The sequence below is a fragment of the Paroedura picta genome, chromosome 12 (genome assembly GCF_049243985.1).
Source record: "Paroedura picta isolate Pp20150507F chromosome 12, Ppicta_v3.0, whole genome shotgun sequence".
Classification (NCBI taxonomy): Eukaryota; Metazoa; Chordata; class Lepidosauria; order Squamata; family Gekkonidae; genus Paroedura; species Paroedura picta.
Window position 1 is genome coordinate 2,016,133 of NC_135380.1, and position 23,770 is coordinate 2,039,902.

At 53.1% G+C, this 23,770-nt stretch overlaps 2 protein-coding genes and 1 long non-coding RNA gene across 6 annotated transcripts; 1 reads left to right on the top strand and 2 right to left on the bottom strand.

The window, feature by feature from the left end:
* Nucleotides 1-847: 847 nt before the first annotated feature.
* On the bottom strand, nt 848-1,752 carry CLDN25 (claudin 25). The gene has a single exon (XM_077306532.1). The coding sequence runs from the start codon at nt 1,535-1,537 to the stop codon at nt 848-850; it is 690 nt and encodes a 229-aa protein (XP_077162647.1). The 5' UTR covers nt 1,538-1,752.
* LOC143821971 (G protein-activated inward rectifier potassium channel 4-like) lies at nt 1,360-23,170 on the top strand. Of its 4 annotated transcripts, none has more exons than XR_013226001.1 (8): nt 1,360-1,487; nt 2,671-2,901; nt 4,450-4,607; nt 7,229-7,479; nt 15,215-15,473; nt 17,397-18,660; nt 21,952-22,459; nt 22,957-23,170. XR_013226001.1 is itself a non-coding variant. In XM_077306531.1 (8 exons), the coding sequence occupies exons 5-8, from the start codon at nt 15,282-15,284 to the stop codon at nt 22,013-22,015; spliced, it is 1,785 nt and encodes a 594-aa protein (XP_077162646.1). In that variant the 5' UTR covers nt 1,360-1,487; nt 2,671-2,901; nt 4,450-4,607; nt 7,229-7,479; nt 15,215-15,281; the 3' UTR covers nt 22,016-22,063. The 4 variants fall into 4 exon arrangements, 3 of the variants coding, with proteins under 3 accessions (XP_077162646.1, XP_077162644.1, XP_077162645.1); XM_077306531.1 differs by lacking the exon at nt 22,957-23,170 and adding an exon at nt 19,215-19,479 and having other exon boundaries at nt 21,952-22,063; XM_077306529.1 differs by having other exon boundaries at nt 21,952-23,170.
* On the bottom strand, nt 19,588-23,756 carry LOC143821973 (uncharacterized). The gene is made up of 3 exons (XR_013226002.1): nt 23,332-23,756; nt 21,940-22,435; nt 19,588-19,947 (listed from the first exon to the last, which is right to left on the bottom strand). It is a non-coding gene; the product is annotated as an uncharacterized LOC143821973 (long non-coding RNA).
* Nucleotides 23,757-23,770: the final 14 nt, after the last annotated feature.

Sequence of the window (23,770 nt, forward strand, 5' to 3'; positions counted from 1 at the left end):
AAAAACTACCAGAAATCAGACCCTGAAAAGGATGGGAGGACAGAGCGGGAAACAGGAATGCAATGCTGATGACATCTGATTCTAAGTTAACTTTCAGATGCATTTGAATCCTGGCTTGGCTGCTGCTGCAGGATGCATTTGAATCCTGGCTCTGTGGGCCAGGAGGTTTCGAGGAGACTGCTATGTCTGAATTCAAATGTCACCACACACCTCTGAATTCAAATGTCACCACACACCTCTTAAAGCAAGCTGTGGTTACAGATCTAGCTTCAAACCCCAATTTGGTATCGACTGACAAATCCTCATCGGTTGGCCTGTCTCCTTTTAGACTCCAGAGCTAACAGGTTTGACCCAATCCTGGTTCATTGTGAGGTTTGAATGCAGCCCAAGAGGAAGAAGGCGGCAGTCCCAGATGGAGCTGCTGGTGCGGAAGCAACTTTTATTTTGCATCCCTGGATTGCTGCCAGCAAGTCTTAAGCAGCAAGTTTTTACCCAGGTCTTGTGAAAAGCAAACATACAGTTCGATTTTTTTAAGTACTTAATCACCTTTTAAGCTCTGACAATACCTGCTGAATTTGATACCTGGCTGTTGACACTGGATCCAGCCTACTAGGTCCCAAATCACCCTTGAAACGCTCTGCCTTGCCACTTGAAGATTCCTTTGGGTGTTAGCGGTCAAAGACACGGAGTGCTAACGCCACCTTCTTGCTTCAGGGCACAGATTTCCAAAGAAAGGGTCCCTTTAAACCTCCTTGGGGGATTCAGAAGCACAGCTCAGTCAGGGGGCTAAATGGAAAACATCCCAACAGTCTTGAGTCCTTGTTAGAAATGGTGCAGCACGTAGAGGTCAGATCACAAGGTCAGCACTTTGGGTTGCTGTGTATTGATGCCGATTTGGTGGCCTGGGTCGGTTTGGTGCCTCCCACTGAGGATGAGTTGGCAGCAGCTGCGGGGGCTCGTGGGTCTCCGGCAAGCCGGTGGAGCAGACATAAAGGAGCCCGCCGACTAAAAGGAAAAAGCCAGCAAACCAGCCCAAGAATAAAGCATCCCCAAATTCCCACCTGGGAACGATCTCAGGCACCGTTTCGTCCCAGAATTCCTGCACGGTGTTGGAGGCAACCCAGGAGACCGGCACCAGGGTGACTATTCCAGAGAGGCAGAAGAGGATCCCCCCGGCCACCCCCAGCCGTCTCTTCACCTCTGTGTTTTTGCTCCTCGTCTTCAGGCAGCTCAGTCCCCAAAGAGAGAGGAAGAAGGCCAGGCATCCCAGCCCGTTGGCGGTGACCATGAGAATCCTGGCGAGTCTCAGCACGAGGGGCAAGGCCAGCAGCGAGTCGTAGGGTTTGCACTCCGTGGCGCCCTCCTCTTGAGCAACGCAGGCCTCCCACAGGCCCATGTTCCACACTTCCAGCACGTTCAAGTCCAGATTCAGCGTTTTCCAGAGAGGCACGACGGTTGTCACGCAGGAGGAGACCCACCCGAAGAAGGCAAGGAGGATTCCGCCCAGCTGAGTTCGGGCGCTGGGAGGCCAAGCCATGTTCAGGCCCTTGAGGGTGTCAGCACTGCACCTTGTTCTCTGAGGCAGCCTTGAGGCTTGGGTGCGAAGAGTGCCGTGGCTGTCCCTTTAGGGGAGCATGAGTGCACTGCAGGTGTCCCGATGAAGCCGCCTTGACTTGGCACTCTCTTTCGCAGCCGTCGCCGTGCGGGAGGGAGGAATCAAGGCTCCTGCCTCTAATTCCTGGGCGTTGCCAGGATCCTCTTTCATGTTGTGTTAGTTTGCCTCTTCTTTTGTAAACTGCCAAGTCTGACGCGGCTGGAAACCCTTCGTGTGCATGAAGGACACCAGTTTCTGGGCTCATCAGACTGGAGCAGTTGGCTCACCCTTTCCCAGCACATGACTGGGCACGAATGTGGCAAATGCAGAAACTTCCAAAACACAGCCGCTAAACCGCAGCGCAGATTATATGTTTCCCGTAGATTATATAATGCTCTGGAGTGAGCAGTGTGAAACTCCCAATATACTGAGGACAGGAGTAGTTCTGTCTGTCTATAGCAGGGGTAGTCAAACTGCGGCCCTCCAGATGTCCATGGACTACAATTTCCACGAGCCCCTGCCAGCGAATTCGCAGGGGCATTCGCTGGCAGGGGCTCGTGGAAATTGTAGTCCATGGACATCTGGAGGGCCGCAGTTTGACTACCCCTGGTCTATAGCCTCCAACCGCACCTGCCAGCCTTTGCCCAATGACAGGTAAGACAATCAAACTCCCCCCCCCCCCCCCGCCTTCTCCCGGGCTCTCTGATGGAGCCAGTGGACCTTCTTGGCCTGTGGATGATCGTTCTCAGCCCGTACTTTGTCTTCCCATTAAGCTCAAGTAGGCCAGAAGCTCAGAGCTTCTGCCAGGAATGCTGGAACAGGCATCCTCGTGGAAGGAGATACAAGAGAGAGTCAGGAGGAAGGGAGGGCACAAGCTTGGAGGGAGGGGTTGCTAGAGCCGTCCCGAATTCCCAAGGGTTGTCCCGGGGAGGGTAGTTGCCAGCACCTGAGGCCTAGCGAGGTGACTTCCGGTGTCCCTCTGCTTCCCTTTTCCAGACACTGGCGGGAGGCTGCCTGACAAAAAGCTTCCAATAATCTTGTTTTGAATCAGGTCCTTTGAAACTTACTTCATCCAGGCTCTCCCATCCTCTGCTCTGACCTCGGGACCGACACTCTTTGGGGCTTCCGAGTCTCTGGCCTCCAGCCAGGTGTGCTGTGACGCAAACCACCTTGGGCAAGGAGCCGCACCTGCCCTGGTTGCCAAAAGGGGCAGGAGGCCACTCGCGGATCAGAGGGGGCACACCCAGGTTGCTCAAGGTGCGGCTGGTGAAGACTGCCCAGCAGAGGACAGCTTGTGCAATGCGCAGGTGAGCGACATGGCTCTTGGGCACACGCCACTGTCTCCGGTTGCTTTTGGAGCTTGGTCGTAGTGCGTGAATGCACCAAGTTGCCTCCTGGGGGGCACAGGGAAGCTACCCCGATAGTCTTTTGTCTGGGCACAGTGGCGGATGGAGATCTCCTTGGCACCTGAGATACTAGGGCGAGGCCTTTGGCATGCCAAGCAGGTGTTCTACCTGCGGGATCATCCTGGCCTAGCGATCCTGGGACTCAGGAGACAAAGCCAGGGCCCAGATCCAGGGAAGCAGCTTAGGGCAAGGTTGCCAGTTGCTGTCAAGGGCCAAGTGATAGGGTTGCCAACCTCCAGCAAGCACCTGGAGATCTGCTCGTACAATCAATCTCCAGATGACCAGATACTACAGCATGATACCCTCCTGAGGTCCCTCCCATCCTGCAACCCAGAGCTGGCAAGTCTATAAGCTTTTTCTTACTGCGGTGGTCTGTTTCTTGGCATGAGGCTGAGACGTTCTCTTAAGTGGTTTTTGGGTGGTGTGGAGATGTTTGCTTAATGTCTGTTGCTGAGAATACAGAAGCCAGGTGTGGGCAGGCAGCTATTCCAATACAATCTGCCAAGGAGTTTCCCGAGAAAGGGCGTGTGTGCTGCAACCCAGGAAGGAGCTGGGTCCAATTTCTATGACAAAACTCACCTTAGTTACGCTGCAAGCTCATGCACCCCCTCCCCCCCCAAAAAAAACCCCCAACAACCTGCAACATCCTTCCATTTCCTAGGAAATGCACCACCCAGCTTCAAAGAGCTAAAGGGCGCTGGCAGTTTGGGTGGACTTAAACCTCATGACTCTGATACGATCCTGGGAGGTAAAGAAACAACTGCTTCCGTCTTTGCAAGCAATGCGTTTGAGGACAGAGACTCTGCTCACAAAGATGTCTTCTTTTGAGTCCAGCAGCCCCCCCCCCCCAATGCCCACATTCATTTATTTGTGCTTGTATATGAGTAGCATTCTGAAAGCCAGCATGGTGCAGCATTGAGAGTATCAGTCTAGTACCTGGGTGGACCCAGGTTCAAATCCCCTGTGCCATGGAAGAACCCCTGGTGACCTTGGGCCGGACACGCTCTTTCAGCCTAACCTAAATAACAGAGGCTACCATGGAGGCAAAATGAAGTCACTTCCTTTAGAGTCCACTGTCGGAGGTCTGAAGTTTGACTAAGCTAGTTTCATGAGATCTCCATGGCCTGGAGATCTTGTGAAATGACAACTGAGCTCCAGATCTTCTGGATGACCTTGTGGTGCCTTCTTACAAAACCAGGGAAAGCAAAATCTGTGTTTGGGGCCTTCAAATCCAAAAATTGGGAATGTAATCTTGTGATGCAACCGAATTGTGCAGCTCGGCTGTTTCAGCTCCAAAATCCCTCTTTCGGTTTCCGCATCTTCTGTTTGGTTGTGCAGAATGAAATCCTGGGCTCTTTGTTGTTTTGCTCCCTTTTGTTTCCTTGTGCTAAATTTGTTGGGACTGATTCAAGCATTCCTTTAACAGTCTTTTCCTTGTCAAATCCACAGGAAAAGGCCTAAAAGAAACAGAAATGTCAGGAACTGTGCAAATATTTAAGTGACGAAGTGAAAGGATCTCCAGATCCATCTGGCTTTCCGTTTACCTGAATTCTGGCCATAATGCTCCTGTCGAAGCACTTAAATGCTCCTGTGTGTATTAATAAACCGTGAGTGTTTAAGAGTCAGACTAAGCAGCTATTTATAAAGCGCAGGTTAACTGTTGCTAATTTTACGTCTCGCCTCCTTCCCTGGCGTGGAGTTCAGTGGAAATGCTGCCTGCTGCTTCCCGCAGCCTTGGCCCGGGCTCTGATCCTGCACCAGCTTTTGCATCCTCAGAGCCCCACCAGGTGCAAACTGAGCCATCTGGTCCGGTTGGCGGGGAGGGGGTTGCACGAGTCTCCTGAAGGCTCAGGGTTCAGAAGTGCTTTGACACAGAGGATCCTGCAGCAATTTGAGTTCCTCGCAATAAAAAGATGTTCTCCTCTAAGAAGAGATGGGCAGCCCCAGCAGCTGGCTTCCGCTAGGAGCGAGGAAATCCCAATTAGAGCTGGGAAATCCCTTCCTATCTCGACCCAGAAGGCAAGCAGGGGAGCTGCTTTGGGGCTTTAGGGAGGGTCTTCAAAAGGTCACCAGAGGCCTGGTGGTCTCCGCCCAGGTAAGGCACTAGGCACTCCCCTCCCCTTCCCCAGGGAGGTGTGCCTGCCCCCCCACCCCCCATTTCAATCCTTAGGAGGCCATTGAAGCTGCCTTTACGTGAGACAAAGTTTGACTAAGTGAGCTCTTTTGGGGACGAAGTGATTGGCAGTCGTCATTGAGACTTTAAATCGAGGCCTTCTGTGCATTTTTGGATGATTGTTGCTTGAGTTCCATAAGGCATAAAAGCATCTAATACATTTTAAAAGACGTGGATTCCTGAGGCCAGTTTGGATGCCAGACCTTTGGGCAGACTTTCTCACCCAGGGTTTCGGGACAGCCCTGAAAGGGTGTCCTGAATGGGTGCAAATTAATTAATTTTTAATACATTTTTTAAAATTTCGTTCAACATTTATTGGGTGATGGGACCATATATGGTCATGTCAAAAACTGCCTCCCCAAATGGCCAGTTATGGGCCTGGATGGGGTAGGGAGGGGAGAGGCCCCGGGTGGGCGTGTCCACAGCTCTGCTTCCCAGCCGTATTCTGCATGATCGCCCCACTTCTAGGGTTTCTCGAGGCCTGAAGAAGGTTTCAGGGGCCTCTCGGGGGTTAAAAAGTTGAGAAAAGCTGCCTTAGAGTTCCACGGTGTCCATTGCCGGGAGCCAAAGCCCCCTTCGGAGGTGTTTGAGCTCAGGCGCTTTCCCAACTTCCCAGGATCTTTTCTGGCCACAAGACCTTCCTTCCGTTCTCACTGGCCGCAACGGGCCAGCAGCCAAGGGAGAGCAGGCCTCCTCAGGCCATGGCAGTTGCCCAGCCCAGCCCAGCCATCCCCTGGGACCAGCCCTCTTTCCCAATCACCAGGAGGTGCCTGCCTAGATAGGAAGACTGCTGCCCACAGCAGAGGAATGTGTGGGACAACCAGCCTCCTTTCTAGGGCACAGGTGATTGTGCAAGTAGAGCAGCCGTGGCTGTGCGGCAGGTACTTTTTCGGGCACTCTTCTGGAGAGACAGCCTGGTGTTGTGGTTAAGAGTGGCAGCTTCTAGTTTGGAGAGCTGGGTTGGATTCCCCACTCCTCCAAACGGCAAACAGCTGGGTGACCTTGGACCAGTCCCAGTTCTCTCAGAGCTCCCTGAGCCCCATCTACCTCACAGGGCACCTGTTGTGGGGAGAGGAAAGGAAGGTTTTAAGCTGCTTTGAGACTCCTCCTGGTCATAAAAACCGGGGTTCAAGCAAACCAGCTCTTCTCCCCTGCTTGGTTGGTGCACACAGAGCCCAGAGTTCGAATTCCCACTACACGGTGGAGGGCTGAAAGTCAACTTGCGATGCTCCTTAGTGGAGTGAGCACCAGACTGCAGAGGGCAACTCCCTGGGAGAAAACGGCTATTTTGGAAGGGGGACTGCAGAAGAGGAGCTGCTTCCTTCTCTCCATACTAGAAGCCGCTGCTCTTAACCGTGACTACCAGGTTGCCTCTTTTTTTAGATTTATAGACAACCACTTATATACTGGAGGCTTGTGGCGGCTTACAATAAGGCATGCTTAGTTCATTAAAACCCCAACAAACCACTCTAACTAACCCTCCAGGTATGGCAGCCAAAACACACCTCCGCTATGTCCTTTGCAGGGGTGGGATGCAACGATATAGCTGGTCCAGCCTAAGAAGGAGCCACATTGAACTTAGCACAAGGGCGTTATGACCCACTGGTGATGACTCCGTTCCCTCCCGGGGTACCATCCACAAGTCTCCAGAAATTTCTGGGCCCGGAGCTGGCAACCTCGTGTGCAGCCCCTTCCCGTGGGCCATCCCTCCGCAAAGTGGATCTCCTCCCTTGATCTGTGGGCCTGGCCCCTCTGAAGCAGCTGTGACTTTAGCCTCTTCGTCTCTCGTAGTCTTCCAAGCACGCCTCCCAAGCACGCAGGAGAGCTGGGTCCCTCGCAAGGTTCGTGGGCTTCCCAGGCTCCCCTCCCCGTCCAGTGGGCCAGGAACTGTCTGGGTTGGCAGCAAAATCTCTGGGAGCAGAAGGCTGACCCTGCGAGCCCCAGAGCCTCCCGGCCAGCCGCGCTCCTCCTTGCCCAGGCCTGATTAAGTCATCTCGAGGTAATGCTGCATGTCATTGAGACAGATTAATGGGTGACCTCCTTCTCTCAGAGCAGGATTGAAAGACGGCCGCCCAGCTCCCTGGGTCTCCCCCACGAGCTCGGAAGGTGCAGACCGGGCACAGAAGGGGCCTTGCCTCCTCCGGGATGGATGGGAACGGGCCGGGAAGCATCATGGGCCACCTGCCATAGGCCTTGGGGGACCGACTTTGCCACAACTGTGGAACCCCCGCGGGGAGGAGAGGGATTTGCCACCGCTGTTGCTCGCCGGGTCCGGCCCTGGCAACGCACTCCGCCAAAGAGATGAGGTAAGTGGGAAGCAGGCCGTGTTCTGAGCTGGCTGACCTGGTGCTGGACGTCTCGGGAGGGCCTTGGGAGAGCTTGGGGGGGGAGACCACCAAGGGACACCTGGCCCCACCTCCTCTGCCGGTCTTCTGCCGGAAGCTAAGCAGGGTCAGCTGTGGCCAGGACTTGGATGGGGGACGAGCCCGGATGGCACTTCCTTCCACCAAGCTGGCCAAGAACTCTTTGGCTGGGGAGGAGTGGTCCCAATCCAAAGGGGAACCCACAGGGTGAGATGTCTTTTCCATCTCCCTGTTCTCTAGAGGCAGGGTTGGCCCTCTCTAACACCCCCTCCCCCAAATCAGGCTGTTTCCCCCTCACCAGAAAGGCCTCCTCATTTCTCCAATGGGGACGGCCATTAGGTAGTGTCCACTTAGCCCCATGCTAGGGTTGCCCACTCTGGTTGGGAAATCCTTGGAGATGGGGGTGGGGGGGGTTGGGTTGGGGAGGGGACCTCTCTAGGGCACAATGGCCGAGAAGCCATCTGGAAGCCTCTACTTGCCCCAGGGGAACTGGTCTCTAGGACCCGGGGAGGAGTTGAATTTCCCGACGTCTCCAGGCTCCTCGTGGAGCTTGGCAACCTTGCAGGCTGCTCCCGGACGGTCCCCCTGGAGCCCTTCCCCTTGGCATCCCTCCCGGGAGGTGATGGAGCCAGGCTCCCGCCTGCATGTCTCGGCCCACGTGAGGAATTTCCCGAGGCCGGCTAGTTCCAAGGAGGGATGGAAAACGGCGGCCCCAAATGCTCTTGGAACAAGCAGCCGCTTCCTGCTTAATCCCCGGGAGACGCAAGGGCACCCTTCTCTCCCTCTCCCCCCCCCACGCCTGGGGCCGCCTGCTGGGCTGCCTGGGAAAAGGGCCCCCGGGGAGCTCATTGTGTTCCCCCGGCTCAGGAACCCCCCTCCCCCCCCCACATGCCTCTGATTCTCTCCGGGCCTCCTGTCACCTGCCCCTCTGTGCCAGGGGCAAGCCTGGGGGGGGGCTGCGTTTGGCCAGGGAGGGGGGTCAGAGAGCAGGAGAGACCAGCCAGCCATGCAGGGCTTTCCCCTGAGAGGTTGCCAGCCTCCAGGTGGTGGCTGGAGAGGTCCTGGAATCACAACTTATTCCCAGCCAACAGAGATCAGTTTCTGTAGAGAAAAAGGCTGCTTGGGGGGGGGGGGGCGCTATCCTCCCAAACCTCCCCTCTCACCAGAGTCTCCAGGAACCTGGGGATCCTGCTCACTGGATGTCTCTCCCCCTCCCCCCAGTTGCATCCTCAGATCCTAAAGATCCCCCTCAGTGCAGCTCTTTCAGAGCTCTCTCAGCCCCACCCTCCCTCCCAGGGTGTCTGTTGTGGGGAGAGGAAAGGGAAGGCAATTGGAAGCCACTCTGAGACTCCTTCGGGTAGGGAAAAGCGGCATCTAAGAACCAGCTCTTCTTCTAAATATACGATATAATATTATATAAACAGAAGAAGCAAGAGGTTGCATTATGATTTATGACAAGAGGCTGCATTATGATTTATTTGGCGATTGTAACTCACGTTGGTTTGTTTCTTTACATGTACAGTTGGATACTTATTGTGATTAGCTGAGACTACATTGTTAAAGTTACTGGCACTTAGGTACTGGGCAATTTACTGTTTGAATAATTTCGGGCATAAATGGACAGGAAAGAATGGTGAGGTTGTATATTATTTAGAAATGTGATTATTTGAAGTCCCTGGATGTCGTAGGTTAGCCTGATCTCATCAAATACCATAAAGGGAAACAAAAACCCAAACTTTGAAAACAGGTGAAAATCAAAAAGGTTAGGGGTAAAACCAAATGTAGAATAATAGAAACAATTTATTATGAGAGCTCAAAAATGGTTCAAAAGCATAAAAGAATGTCATGTCTATTTGTGTTCAGACCTAGCGTGTTTCACACAAATTATTTGGATACACACTTGTATATAACAATTTTGTACAATTTTCAATAAAGGGGGTAAAACATTTCTTTGATCTGTTTTGGCTGGTCCAGGTCCAGCAAAAGGTTAGTATTGGCAGAATCCTCAGCCAGCAAACATTTCTTATTCCTCCCTTTGGTACTGGAGAATCCTGCTGGGATTTTCTTCTCTGCAAAAAGGTACAAAATGAGAGGCTGGGAGACCACTAAGGGAAGGGGTCCCAGGGTAGCTATGCATGGACAGATAATGGCAAGTCAGTCTGCTTTGTCTCTTGCCTGGGGTCACCATAAGTCTCCTGCAAACTGACAGCATTTCCCCCAACGAACACCATGGATCATTTGCAAATGTTGAGAGAGAGAGAGAGAGAGAGAGAGAGAGAGAGAGAGAGTTAGTTGCCTGGCCCACTCTCCTTCTGCTCCTTGACCTGTGAGCTAGCTTCTCAGGGAAGTTCTACCCAATGTTCTCCTTATTTAAAAATATTAAATTCTGCTCTTGAAAAGCAGGGCCCATTTCCTTTCCCCTCAGATCTTGCCAGACTGCTTAGGATCACAGACTTCCTTGCACAAGGCTTAAAATTCGCCCTTCAACTAAATCCCTCCATAAAAGAAAGTTATCCTTGCATGCTGTACTCATCAGTTGTTCACATACTTTGAAAGTGTGTGTGTGCACTTGCAGGCGTCCTAGAGGGCAGCACCCATTTCCTGGCGCAGGGTGCTGTGACCTGCCAACTGAAGCCATGCCTCAAAGGTGCATCTCCAGGTCTGAGCTGGGGAATTCCTGGAGATTCGGGAGGATAGCAGAGCCTGGGAGAGAACCTAAAAACATCAGAAGAGGACTGCTGGATCAGACCGGTGGTCCATCTAGCCCAGCAGCCCGTCTCACACTGGGGCCGACCAGTTGACCAAGAGCAGAGCAGAAAGGCCGAGGCCTTCCTCTGCTGTCGCCTCCTGGCTCTGGGATTGTGGAGGTTCCACTCAGACCCCGTGGCTTGCAGCCACTGATAGTCATCCTCCATGAATCTATCTAACCCCCTGTGAAAGTTGCTTATTCCTATGGCCTCACTCCATCCTGTGGCAGCGAATTCCATCTTTTACTTGCTCACTGTCCACCCTGAACCTCCTGCCCATCAGCTCCATGGGATGCCCTGCCTTGAGTGCTAGTCTGCTGGGAGAGGGAGAAAGGCCTCGTTGTGGTGGGGCTTGGGGAGGGCAAGGACCCGAGCAGGGTACCGTGCCCCAAAGCCCTCCCATCAAAGCTGCCGTTTTCTCCAGGGGAACAGATCTTTGCCATCCAGTGATCTGTTGTAATTCCTGGAGAACTTCAGGCCCCACCTGGAGGCTGGCAACCAGATGCTGCTGCCGTCTCCCCACCCCAGGACCGGAAAGGCAGGCCCGGAAGACACACCTCTTGCCCTCGCAGCCTCAGCAGCACCAGAATGTCTCATAATTACTTCCACCATCTGCCGTTGCGCTGCCACACGCCCCCGCACCAACACTGGGCCGGGCCAAACAGGGATGCGTGGGCTTGGCTGTGAGCCCGGGAGGCCAATGGGGCCAAGGGGGATGCGGGATCCCCTCCCGGGGAAGGCTAAAGCCCCCACCCCAACTCTTCCATCTGCCATGAATGGGGGGGGGGCAATGGAAAATGCTATTTCCTCGCCCCTCAAGTGTCGGATGGCTTCCCTTGCAGCCTCTTCTGGCTAGGCTGGTTCCAGCTGGGGTTCCCAGGACAGCCCCCCCCCCCCGATCACTGGCAGGTGATTGGGGGGATTGCCGGATCCAAATTGGGAAATTGTGAATTTCATGCATTCTGCAGGAGGTTGGACTACATGACCCTTGAGGTCCCTTCCAACTCTCTGTCATTCTAAACCCAATATGCCCACTCTGGGGAGCCTGACCAGAAATCTTGGGAAGTCTTCAGGGGGTTCCTGGGCTCCAGTCCAGCTCTTCCCCTGCTGACCAGGCTGGCTCCCCACTGAAACATCCCTCTCTTGCAGACGCCCCCCCCCTCCAATTTGAGTGACAGGTCCCTGGACAGAAGACTGGTGTCCTCCCAACGGCTTTCCGTGTCTTCTCCTGTTTCTTTTGGCTGCCTTGAACTTTCGAAAACCCAAGGGCTGGCAACCCACTCATCTCCTTCGGCTCCTTAGGACTCCCGCCCTGCCCCAGCGCGCCCTCGGTGCTGGTGCTGCACCGCCCTTTTCAGCAGAACCAGCCGGGTGTTTCCTCAGCAGACATGCTCTGCATACGGGGTGGAGGAGAAGTCAGCTGCAGGAGGCCTCCTGGGATGAGACAGCCATGCCACGCAGCGTCCCTCATAACTTCCCTTTCTCCTTCTGTGCTTTTCCTGGGAAAGCAGCGGCAGAACCTGCTTGATGTTAAGAGCGGCGGCCTCAAATCTGTCAAGTCGGGTTTGACCCCCCCCCCCCACTCCGCTACATGCAGCTAGTTGGGTGACCTGGGCCTAGTCACACTCCTGTTAGAGCTGTTCTTCACAGGGGAGAGGAAGGGAAAGGCCACTTTGGGCAGTGAAAAGTTAGGCATTAAAACCTGCTCTTCTCTGGCACTGAAGAGCCTGAATATTAAGGCCGGCATCTTTCAAGGGGAGAGGGGAAAGTTAGGATTTGTTATTTTATTCTGTTTTAAGTGGAACTATTTCTGCCTATTATTGTAAACTGCCCTGAGCCATGAGGAACTGGGGGAGATACAAATGTTTGGAGAGAACTAATGTCCATAGCCTTTGTCTGTGCAGTCCCAACAGGTGCAGGGGCCAGCTCCAGGGGTGCTGCTGGGTGAAGAAATATTTGCTGGCTGAGGATTCTCTCAACAGGAACATTTTGCAGCATCAGAACTGGCTATAATGCAGTAAGAAAGCAAGCAAATTCATACGATTGAATTGACACAATTGATCGAGGATAACAGCAGCTCTGATTTCTCATTATTTCTGTTACCCACAGGTTTTTAACCCCCACCACCACCTACACACACACACACACAGTTGAAAACTGGGGGGGGGGATTGTTATATACAAGTGTGTCTATCTGTATATCGATCTCCGAGGAAGATGGGGATGGTCAAAAGAAGTTGGGTCTGAACTTGCTGGCATCTGTGCCGTACACCCTGTGATGTTTTATGCATGTGTACCACCGAGAAGATATTCTTTTATGGTTTTAAAACATTTTTGAACTCTAATGATAAGAGGTTTCTATTTTTCTCTCTGTGGTTAAAACCCTAACCTTTGTTCAGGCAGCTGGGCTAGGCCTGACCGGGCTGGCCCAGGCTATTCATTTAACAAACGTCCTGCCCTCCCAGTGGATCGTCTCAAGGCGGGTGTACATCAGGCCAGCTCCATCCCATCCGATCTGGGAAGCTGAGCAGGACCTGTTCTGGTTAGGCAGGCAAGGCAGGGAAGACCACCTCTGAACGCCTCTTGCATTGAAAGCCCCCTGCACCTTGACCAGCATTTTCCTCCCTCAGCAGCTGGGTGAGCCAGTAGGAGCAAAGAAGGATACAAAAGATTTGGGAGACTTTATTCGGCAGCATCTTTTGTGAGCCACAATGTCTCCATCAGGGTCGTGCATTTACACGCAGCACAGAGAGTTGTGCATGTGGGGTGGGGGGTGGGGGGAGATGTTGCCGAGAGAGGCCGGTTTAAAACAACCCCCAATCCAAAGAGTAATCAATTCTCCCGGAGTGGGCAAAGGCCACCCCCGACGGTTGTGAGACGGGCAAAGTAGGATTAACGCAGAATCTAATCTAGGAAAGTGCAGGATGAAGCAAGATAAGCAGATCCCAACGGAAGTTACAGAAGTGTAGTTGAACTAACATCTGTAAGGGACGGGATATACACGATATTAGCACCTACAGCGCCTGAGAAATCCAAATTCCTTGCCAAGGCCTCATGTGCGTGTGAGGAGAGAGCGTCCAACTTGCTGATGAATCCTAATCCCAAAATGCTGCATTCATTTGGGGTGTTTCTCAGATCAGCAACAGAACGTCATGGAAGTTTAAAAGTTCACCCTCTGGTTTCTGAATGCGGCCGTTTGCAATGCCAGGTCTGTGTCCATTTATTCTTTTGTGTGGGGGCTGATCCGTGTGTCGACGCAGGAACGGCATCTAGCCCGTTGGAAGGCAAGCCAAAGAGGGCCCAGCTAGCTGATGCTGTTAGGCTGTGGTGTTTGCCCGTGTCCGAGGTCAAAGCTGGCCTCTAGGGCGGGTGGGGGTCTGCTCCCCGAGGCTGTCTCTGGGCGGCGAGAAGCTGTTCTCGGTCTGTATAGGACAGAGGGAGTCAAACTGCGGCCCTCCAGATGTCCATGGACTACAATTCCCATGAGCCCCTGCCATGGGAATTGTAGTCCATGGACATTTGGAGGGCCACAGTTTTCCTACCCCTGTTCTAGACCTTCCATGTGGAGGTTGAACATGGATACAGGGATGGGGAAACCTGAGATCTTCTGTGCGAGTACCACACACCTGTTCAACAGAAGTGAGGCTTGTGGTACTCAAGGCCTTCTCTATTGTGGCATGGAACTGTTTCCACCATGGCCATTTTCTGAGATCCCTGGGCCATCTGGCTATTTTCTTGCCTTGGAGTGTTACATTTGGTACTCGAGGTTTCTTCTCTGACGTTTGGCTGCTACTGAACCTTTCAACCATTTTAAGTGCTAGTTAGAATGTTGGTCTTTCTCTCTGTCGCACTTGTGGTTTTATGATTGATTTTTGTAACTATCTGTTAAATTGTCTTGCAAGCTGCCAGTTGAATATATCCAGGCAGGGGGTCCTCATTTTAAAGTAATAGACGATGGACACAATACCTGGCCCTTGAGGAACAGTCGGTATGAGGAGGGGTCTTTTACCTGAATCCCTCCCCCCAAGGGGATAGTGTCATCCTTCAAGTAGGGCCGGGAGATTTCCCAGAATACAGCAGAGCTTCAGAGAGACCAGTTTCCTTGGAGAAAATGCTGCTTGGGAAAGGGAACTCCACGGCACTGGGCTCCACCCGGCTCCCTTTCTTCCTCAAACCCCACCCTCCTCAGACTCCATCCCGTCCCCCCGCCCCCCAAAAAAAAATTTCCAGGAATTTCCCAAATGGCAACCCTATTCATTGCAGAAAAGAGATTGGAACAGCTTCCCCACACCACCTTCTTGTTTATTGGGATACTTGGTTACCATAGCGGAGTTTAGCCCAGCCACTGCAGTGGTCTATGGAGTGCGGCAGATAAACCTCTCAAGTGTAAGGCAAAAAAGGTAAACTTTTACTTATTCCAGTAGATCTGGAACAAAGTTGGGGTCCGGGGCACCTTCAAGACCAACAAAGTTCAATCCTGTGCATGAGCTTTCGTGGGCATAAAAGCTTCTCCCCAGAAATAAGCTGTGCTGGTCCTGAAGGTGTCCCTCCACTCAAACTTTGTGCTTTTGCATTGGACCAACACGGTGACCCACCTGAATCTTCTCAAGTAGATCCTGTTCCCGTTCAAGTTGCAGCCGAAAGGAGAGTACTTTCCCTGTCCAAAATGGCCAGCTTTTCTGGCACCCTGTGTGTAGGAACTGTCTCTACCAGAGATGTGTATCTCCATGGAAGGCCATGGGAGGCGAGGGAGAGGACAAGGTGGAGGGGCCAGAGGGCAGCTCCCCGGTTAAGACGAAGAGGGGCATTCTGTTCAGTGAGAGCTCATCTGTACACACCCTTAGTGTGACATGGTGCCCCCAGGGGCCGGGCATCCTGAGTCAGTCACTCCAGCAAAATAATCCCACGCTCTTTTGTTGTCTCCTGCGGAAGGTCCCCCCACCGAAGACGGTGTAAAGCTCGGAGCTAGGCCTTGCTTTGGCCCTCCTCCAGCGGCAACATGGAGGACTCGCAGCCGGACGACGGGACCTGCGTCCAGAACAACGCTGGCGACTGGTGGCTGACAGGCGAAGACTCGCGGAGCCGCAGAAACTCCATCCCCCCCGCAAAGACCCCCATGGCTAAGCACATGCTGGCTTATCTCCCTCGCCCCCCCACAGACACCAGCAGATATGGGACCTTTCCCCAGAAGGTGGGTGCATCAGGCCCCGGGGCCTAGTTGCCTGATGGCAGTGGCCGCCCAAGCGGGAGCATCTTTTGGGGGCAGGGGGACAGGAGAGCAGCCGCTTCATCCGCCTTCTGTCCCCGTCTGAAAGAGGAACTAGAATCCTCAGGCCCTGTCCTGTGTGACAACCAAGGGAGCCCAGGGCTGCCACCCCAGGTAGGGATGCCAACCTCCCAGCGGTGACTAGACATCTTCTGAGATGATAACGGATTGCCGCTTTGGAGGGGGGCTCGGCGGCACCAGACCCCAATGAAGCCCCTCCCCAAACCCTCCCCTCCTTAGGCTGCACTCCCAAATCCCCAGACGTTCCCCAGCTTGGAACTGGCAGTGCTAATGCAGGAGCTGACCTCTTGCCTGGATCGCCCTGCGGGGTGGCCCCACGTTGGCTGCCACTTGATGCCACGTTCCCACAAGAGACGTTGTCGTGGACCGACTTTCTGCCCCAGACAGCAGGAAGCGCCTGTGCTTCGTCCATGCCCGTGTCTTGTCCGCTGCATGCTTGTGGTGATGTTCCTTAAGCATCCCAATCTCCTGCCTGCCTCTGGAACCCCCCTGTACTGCCAAGTGCCTGGGCTGCGTTCTGGGGATAGTGAGGTCCCGATAGGTATCCAATCCCTCCTGACCAAGGGAAAATGTTTTCTCAGGAGATCATCCTAATTCAATCCCCCCCCCCCGCCTTTTGCAATGTCTCTGTGGCCCCAGCCTCGACAACAGATACGTTTGCCTGTAGAAATCTTTCTGCTTTCTTGGGGGGTGGGGGGAGTCAGACCCGAGAGTCCAAAGCATTGATCTTGTTTTTAATGGGCCCTGCTAACAGTATGGGACCAGAACGGGCATAATTCTAGGATGGGGCGGCTTGTCCAGGCAGTAGCAGACACAAAAAGGATCTGGGGAGGTCTAAGGAGACCATAGACTGCGCATGTCATGCATGTCAGCAGTGTGATGCAGCTGCTTTTAAAAAGACAAATGCGATTTTGGGCTGCGTCAACGGAAGCCGAGTGTCAAGATCACGCCAAGTGACGGTTTCAATCTTCTCTGGTAGGAGGCGATGAGCCAGTGCTTGGCTCCTGTGGCCCTTTCTTACCTGCCCAGGGTAATGCCAATCGCCATTTTGTGGTCATGGTGGTATTTTTCTCCAGGCCAGTTTGGCCCAGGGATCCCAGAAGTTTTTTTGCTTTCCTCTAGACACAGAGAAGGGGTCACCGTGGGAGTGTTGGGGTAACTGAGAATTTCCAGCACCATGTGGGATGTTGGATTAGATGACCCATCAGGTTCCTCCTAGCAACAAGTTTCTGTTTCTGTCTCAGGACTCAAATCTCGCCTCTCAAGAGAGTTTCCTAAAAGGACAACTGCCATGCACAGCTGAGAAGGCCAGATTCTTAAGCGGCCATCTTGATACCAGCCTGAGCCAATCACCTTGCAAATGGTCAGGGTTTGCAACAATGCTGATGCTGCCTGCCAGATGTTGTTCCTTGAAAGATCCTCTTGGGGAACAAACTGGCAGAGCGACAAACAGCCCAGAGTGCTGCTTTGTTATTGGCCCGTTATTGGTGGGTGCATCAAGCCTGGGTAAAGCTGCTTCAGGGGCAAAATCCAAGCCAAGGACAACCAATGGGCAGTCCCTGGTCGGTGCACACCCAAGGACAGGGGTGGGCAAACTGTGGCCCTCCAGATAGGAGGCAGGGGCTCATGGGAATTGTAGTCCATGGACATCTGGAGGGCCACAGTTTGTCCACCCCTGCCCAAGGGAGTTCAGTCTGCTTGGACAACACAACCTTGTAGACAGTTCTGGAATCTCTAACAACAGAGGCATTGAATGGGGAGCCAGGGTGTGGAGGGGGATGTGGAGGTTGCATGCATGGATGTTGACATGTTCCTTTTCTCTTGCAGCCTGAAATGGTGGCCATTCCCATGGGTCCCCTAGATGACAGCCACCCACCACCGGGAGCCACCGCCGCAAAGAAAAGTGCCCTGACCTGCAACTACGTCTCTGTATCCTGCAGCTCAACCATTCCCAACCACAGGTCTGTCCTTCTCCAGAGGGCACAAAGCACCGTGGAGCCAACCACTTACGGGACAGTTGTGCTAACCAAACGCTGCCCCAGCGTCTCCATCAATACGGACGAGTTGCCCAGATACCACCGGCCCTCCAAAACCGAGCCCTCGCCGTCCACGCTGTGGCGGGACCTCAACACCCGGTTTTATCCGCGGCACGCCCTCAGCGCACCGAACATCGTCGGCTCTGAGCGGAGCAAAACCCCGACCCGCAGCGTTGTCTCAGTAACCAATTCGGACAAAGGGCAGAATCGGCGCTGCAAACTCATGGATGATGACCGGCAATTCAGCTTGGGCAACAAGCAGGAACGGCAGCGCTATGTGACCAAAATGGGCAAGTGCCAGGTGAATCTGGGCAACATTCAGGAGAAGAAGAGGTTCCTGTCGGACATCTTCACCACCATTGTGGACCTCAAGTACCGCTGGTTCCTCTTTGTCTTCAGCATGTGCTACGTCATCACCTGGGTGGTCTTTGGCATCATCTATTTCTTCGATGCCTGGGTGAGGGACGACGTCAACCACATAGGGGACACCGAGTGGAAGGCTTGCATCGAGAACATCGACAGCTTCATTTCGGCCTTGCTGTTCTCCGTGGAAAGTCAGCGGACCATCGGCTACGGGTCTCGGATCGTGACGGCCAACTGCACAGAGGGCGTCCTGCTGCTCATGGTCCAGTCCATCATCGGCTCCATGATTGACGCCCTGATGGTGGGGTGCATGTTTGTGAAGATCTCCAGGCCCAAGAAGCGCGCCCAGACCTTAATATTCAGCAAGAAGTGCGTCATCTCCCGCCGGGACGAGAAACTCTGCCTGATGTTCCGCATCGGTGACCTGCGGGACAGTCACATGGTGGACGCCAAAATCCGAGCCAAGCTCATCAAGTCCAGGCAGACCAAGGAGGGCGAATTCATCCCGCTGGAGCAGTCGGAGCTGAACCTGGGCTACGACACGGGGGAGGACCGCCTCTTCCTCGTGGAGCCGCAGATCATCTGCCACCTCATCAACGACCTCAGCCCCTTCTGGGAGATGTCCGCAGAGGCGCTCAAGAGGGAGCACTTCGAAATCATCGTCATCCTTGAAGGCATTGTGGAAGCCACAGGTGAGCGGCCTGCCCGTCGCCAGGGGAGGAGGGGAGCAGCCCTGGACAGGCTCACGGACCAGTCTGGGCAGCAGGTTTCCATTCTTCGTATTTTTAGTAACTCCTTTGCTTCATGCTAATTAATACATGAGACTACAAAATACTGTAACATAGGTACAGTATTGTATGCGATTGTGTAGCCTCAGGCTATTGTGTAGCCTCAGTGGGGTTGTGAGTCTTTGTGATTTGAGTACAACCAACAGGCATGAGTCTGTGCAAACTTTTCTTTCTGGTTATGCACCTGCAGAAACTGTGCATTTTATGTCCTACAGGAAGTCTTCTTTTATTCTTTTTATATACCAGAAAAGATTACCTCCATACGACAAAGTTAATATATTTGCTAGGGAAGAGCGTAACAAAAAGTGCTTCCCTGGCAAATCTAGTCAACAAACAGGTACACTGTGTATTTATTGTTATTGTTGTTATTATATTATTATTATTATTATTATTATTATTATTATATTATTATATTATTATACTTATTTTGGATTTCACATGGAAAAAATGACCCCCAGCCCCAAGAGGAAGGCAGGAATATTTATTGCAAATGTTCAGGGACCAGCGCTGGAATTCCAGAAGGTTTGGTGCCATCTGGTGGTCCTTGATCAGCACCTTCTGTAATCACTGGAAGAAGAAAAAGTTACTCCGGTTGAACCGCAGCTTGAGGAAGAGAGAGAAAAGGAGCTGGGTTATTGTACCTGGCTTTTCACCACCGGAAGGAGTCCCAAATCGGCTTGCAAGCACCTTTCCCTCCTCTCCCTACAACAGACACCCTGTGAGGTAGGTGGGGCAGAGCAAGCTATAATAGAATTGCTGTAAGAGTCTGGCCCAAGGTCACCCAGCAGAAGTAGGGAATCAAGCCCAGTTCTCCAGATTAGAGGCTGCCACTCTTAAATACTACAGCAAGTTGCTCACTGCAGGTGGTATGGGTGCCTTAGAGACTCTAGAGTCCAGATGCTACACCACAGAAATGGGTTCCAGGAGGGTCCACAGTATTCCAGAGACAAGCTGCTTCCACATCCCTAAAACACAGCTTCCACGTGCCAGGTCTTTGCTGGTTCCTTACCGGGAGATGGGGCCGGGCTCTGCTGAGCCTGCATGGTTGGGCACCACCACGAACAAGCGGGACGTATTTTAATACTCCTGCCTCCGAAGGCCCTCGCAAATTTAGCCAGACGTGATGTGGCACTCAGTGTTAACGGGGCACAGGACTTATTCAACCGATTCTCACCTTGCTCTTTCAGATAGCTGCCATTGGAATAGGAAATTTTAAAAACTTTTAAAAAGTTTGCACAGTAAATAATGAAACATGCCATAATTAACAAGGAATTTCCTGCAAAAAAAAAAAAAAATACAGGATACCCTATTAAGCCTCACAAGAAAATGGCATACCTGCCTTCCAGCAGAAGCAGCTACAATTCTGAGGCTTTGCAATTTTATTTCCTTTATGCTTTGCCCTTCTCCCCAAAGCTCGTTATTCGACCCTAACAACCACCCTGCCAGGCAGGGTAGGCGGAGTGTGTGACTGCTGTAAGGTCACTCAGCAAGCATGCATGGCAAAGCGGAGGGATTTGAACCAGGGTTCCCTGGATCCTAGCCTGACCCATTCCCCACTGCAGTGCATTGGAAATTTGGTCCCTCCCGCCCTGCATGATTTCCCATCTCACAATAGAGAGGTTCTCACAGTGAGGATGTCTTCTCCAGCCCTCCCTGCCTCCCACCCAGCACTGCTTTGCTATGCTTCGTTTTCTGTCTCCAGGTTCCCCCCTCGCGGGCCAGAGAGGGTGGTGGGTCCATTTGGGAAAGAGGCACCAGCGTCCTCCAAGGGCCGAAACAGGGACAGCGATCTGCCACTCCAGGTGTATTCCGAAGGGGTCACGAAGGATGCGGGCAAATCCAGACGGCTCTGGATAGGCCCTTTCTTGGTTCTGCAACAAGCTCTTGCATGGGACAGAACTTCCCTGATGGGAATTAGGCACAGCCGAGCCAGTTTTAGAAGTGGTTTATTTGACCAGGATCCTAAGGAAGTGTCAGAACCAGTTTGGTCCTGTCAAATTGTTGGGGTTCCAGTGTGTATCTTTCCGCCCCCACCTTATTCCACTTATAGTTACCACTATTGGTCTTTGAAGCGTAACCGACTGATGTGCTCATTGCCTTCCTGTGGAGAGCTGCTTTTATGTTGTCCATCTTGTTGGGATTCATTGAAGCACCAGACTGTAAGCCCTTGAAAATCTCCAGTTTGTGCCTGGAGATTCCCGAGTCTGAACACTTGACAATGAGGAACTCTGGGCCTGGCCATTCAACAAGAAGGCAAGAGTTCCTCAAGGGAGCCCCTCAAGAAGAGCCTCTTTGAGATTCCTGAGGCACAGAGCCAGGGTTTTTCTGACTGGGGTACAGCAGAAACTGGGAACTATTGGAATCCTACTGTCCTTGATGGCTAACCTGGCCTTTTCCAGTTTTGATCCCGAAAAGCCAATCTATCAGCACAGAAACGGGTTTGTACAGTCTCTGGCATCACATAAACCCTGTTCAAACATAGGCAGGACATGGTGGAACCTCTAGCAGCTTTACAATGGGAGGTTTGTTCCATGAGGTGCAAAAACACTGAGGATCTGTGGGGAAGTGGCTAGGCTGCGGAGCGTAGTCCACGACAGAGGGCCTGGGCCTGAATCATGAAGGGGAGCCACCAGCCAGGTGCACGCACATGGCCTAATCCACCTTGCAGGGCTGTTGTGAGAGGGAAAATAGAACAACCCATCCATGCATGCCGCTTTGGGCTCTGAATACATGGATTAATTAATGCATGGTCGGACAGGGGCTCTTGACAGCTGCTTTTCGGTCTCCCAAAAGTCAACAGCGTCGGTATAATCAGGGGGCAACATCGGTCCAAAGTAAAATTCAGACACAAAGGCCCTGCGTTCTCTGTGCATGCCAAGTGCAGTCCACTCATGGCTGACTTCTTGTGGCCCCTGGATCAGTTTCCAAGGCAAGAGACGTCCAGCCATCCAGGTCCGGGCCTCTTTGATCAGGGCCAGCTAAAGAACACAAAGGGATGTAGGCCTCAGCAGCCCGTCAAAGATCTCTGGCTCAGGCCACTTTGGAGGTGACGTTCATGGTATGGGAAAGGTGAGAGGAGAAATGCGGACAGGGGTGAGTGTTTCCTCCTGAAGCCAGCACTGAGTTCTATGAGGATGTAAGCCTCCATGATGTGTGCCCAGTTTTTGGTGAGCCCGCATGTACCTTTTCTTGCAGGCATGACGTGTCAAGCCCGGACGTCGTACACCGAAGACGAGATCCTCTGGGGCCACCGCTTTGAGCCCTGCATGTCTCTGGAGAAGGGAGCCTTCCGGGTTGACTATTCTCGGTTCGAGAAGACCTTCGAAGTCCAGACGCCGGCGGCCAGTGCGCGGGAAATGCAAGAGATGAAGGCCTCGGAGCGGCAGGACCAGTCGACGCTCAGCTTGTACTGGGACCACCTCGTGCAGCCCTGCCTTTCGGCGGAGCTCAACGACTCCCGGCAAGGCGACGGCCCCAGCGAGGAGGGCCTCTCCAAGCTCTACTTCTCCAACATCACGGAGGAGGAGAGAAGCAACGAATTCCTGAGCCAGGAGGCCAACGTTTAGCCACCTCCAGCAAACAGGGCAGGAAGAGCCGGACAAGCCTGGGGCTGGCAAGAAGGTGCACATCTGGCATCCCATTTCCTCGTGCAGCCGGCATCTTCCGCTCCCTGTTGGCGCTGCAGGGGAAGGAAAGGTGTCCAGTGAGTTATCTTGCTCACCTGGGGTTTGGGAAACCAAAGTCCAAGAAAAGCCCCTTGTCCTCCCACAGAAGGCTTGGGGCGATCCTTCCTTCACATGGCCTCTTTCCTTGCTTGCTGGGTCAGCGCACTGTCCGTGATGAACCAGAATCAGCCACCCCTCTGGGCTTGTAGCAGAGTTCTCTCTGGAGGGAGGGAGGCTTACAAGGAGCCGTGTGGCACTCCAGTTCCTCGGGACAGGAGTTGGATACAGTGTTCATGTTTGTCACCCTTTCCCAAACGCAAACCAGGCCTGGGAGCCTGTGGATGGACCAGAAAGGTCTGTTTTGCAAGAAGCTGGTGGAAGACAAATGGGTGGCCCTCGCCAGCTTCCTGGAGTCCACCAAGTCCCCTGGCTGCCCCTGTCACTATGCCATGTACTGTAGGTGCCTGGAGCCTCTGTGCCCACTGCCCCATCACAGCTTCCGGCCCAAACATGAAAGTGTCTCGTCTTATTACAGTGCCATAAAGAACTCCGGATGGATGTTGCTCTCTGTCCACCTGCCCCGTGGACCGCTGACTCCCTTCCTTCCCCTGAGCTCCTGAACTCACCGTACGGTTCCTGTGCTGTGGTTGCAGCCAAGTGGAAGTCTGTCTACATGAAGCTGTGTCACAAGGACATGGGGTGGGGAAGGGCATCCACATGCAAATAAAAATTCTTCTTGAGTAGCCCTAGCTCTGCTTCCATGTCTAGCTTCCCGTCTTTCAGGGATGTGGAGGACCATGAAAAGGGCTCCAAGAGCGAGTCTTGTTCCATGCCTAAAAATGCATACTCCTCCGTCCTTGTGATGCTTTATTATATATATATATATACACACACACACACATATACATACACAGAGAGAGAGAGAGAGAGAGAATGAATCTTGCCATGAAAGGCTCTCCGGGGGTCTCCATAAATCAGCTGGGGCTTGATGGCTCTTCCACCGCCAGTCTTCACAACAGCCATGCTAGGTAGGCCAGGGTAATCCTTGTATTGCAGTTTGGGAGTGTGAAGATGAGAGGATTTGGGCACAAAGCCCCTAACATTTCTCCTAAATTTCCAAATTGGGGGCGGGGGGGGGCTTGTTTAACCAACCATACGCATTCATGGAGCTCTGAAGCTCGCTTTCTCCGTATCGACGCCCACAGCCAGCCCGGTGGCGCTCGGCCTTATGGGCGCTGTAGTTCCCACAGCGCACTACTAATAGGCCGCCCGCCGCTGCCGCTCTAGCTTCTCCATTGTCTATGTTCCAACCACTCTGTGCTTTGCACGGAAGGAAGCCAGTTCCGCCT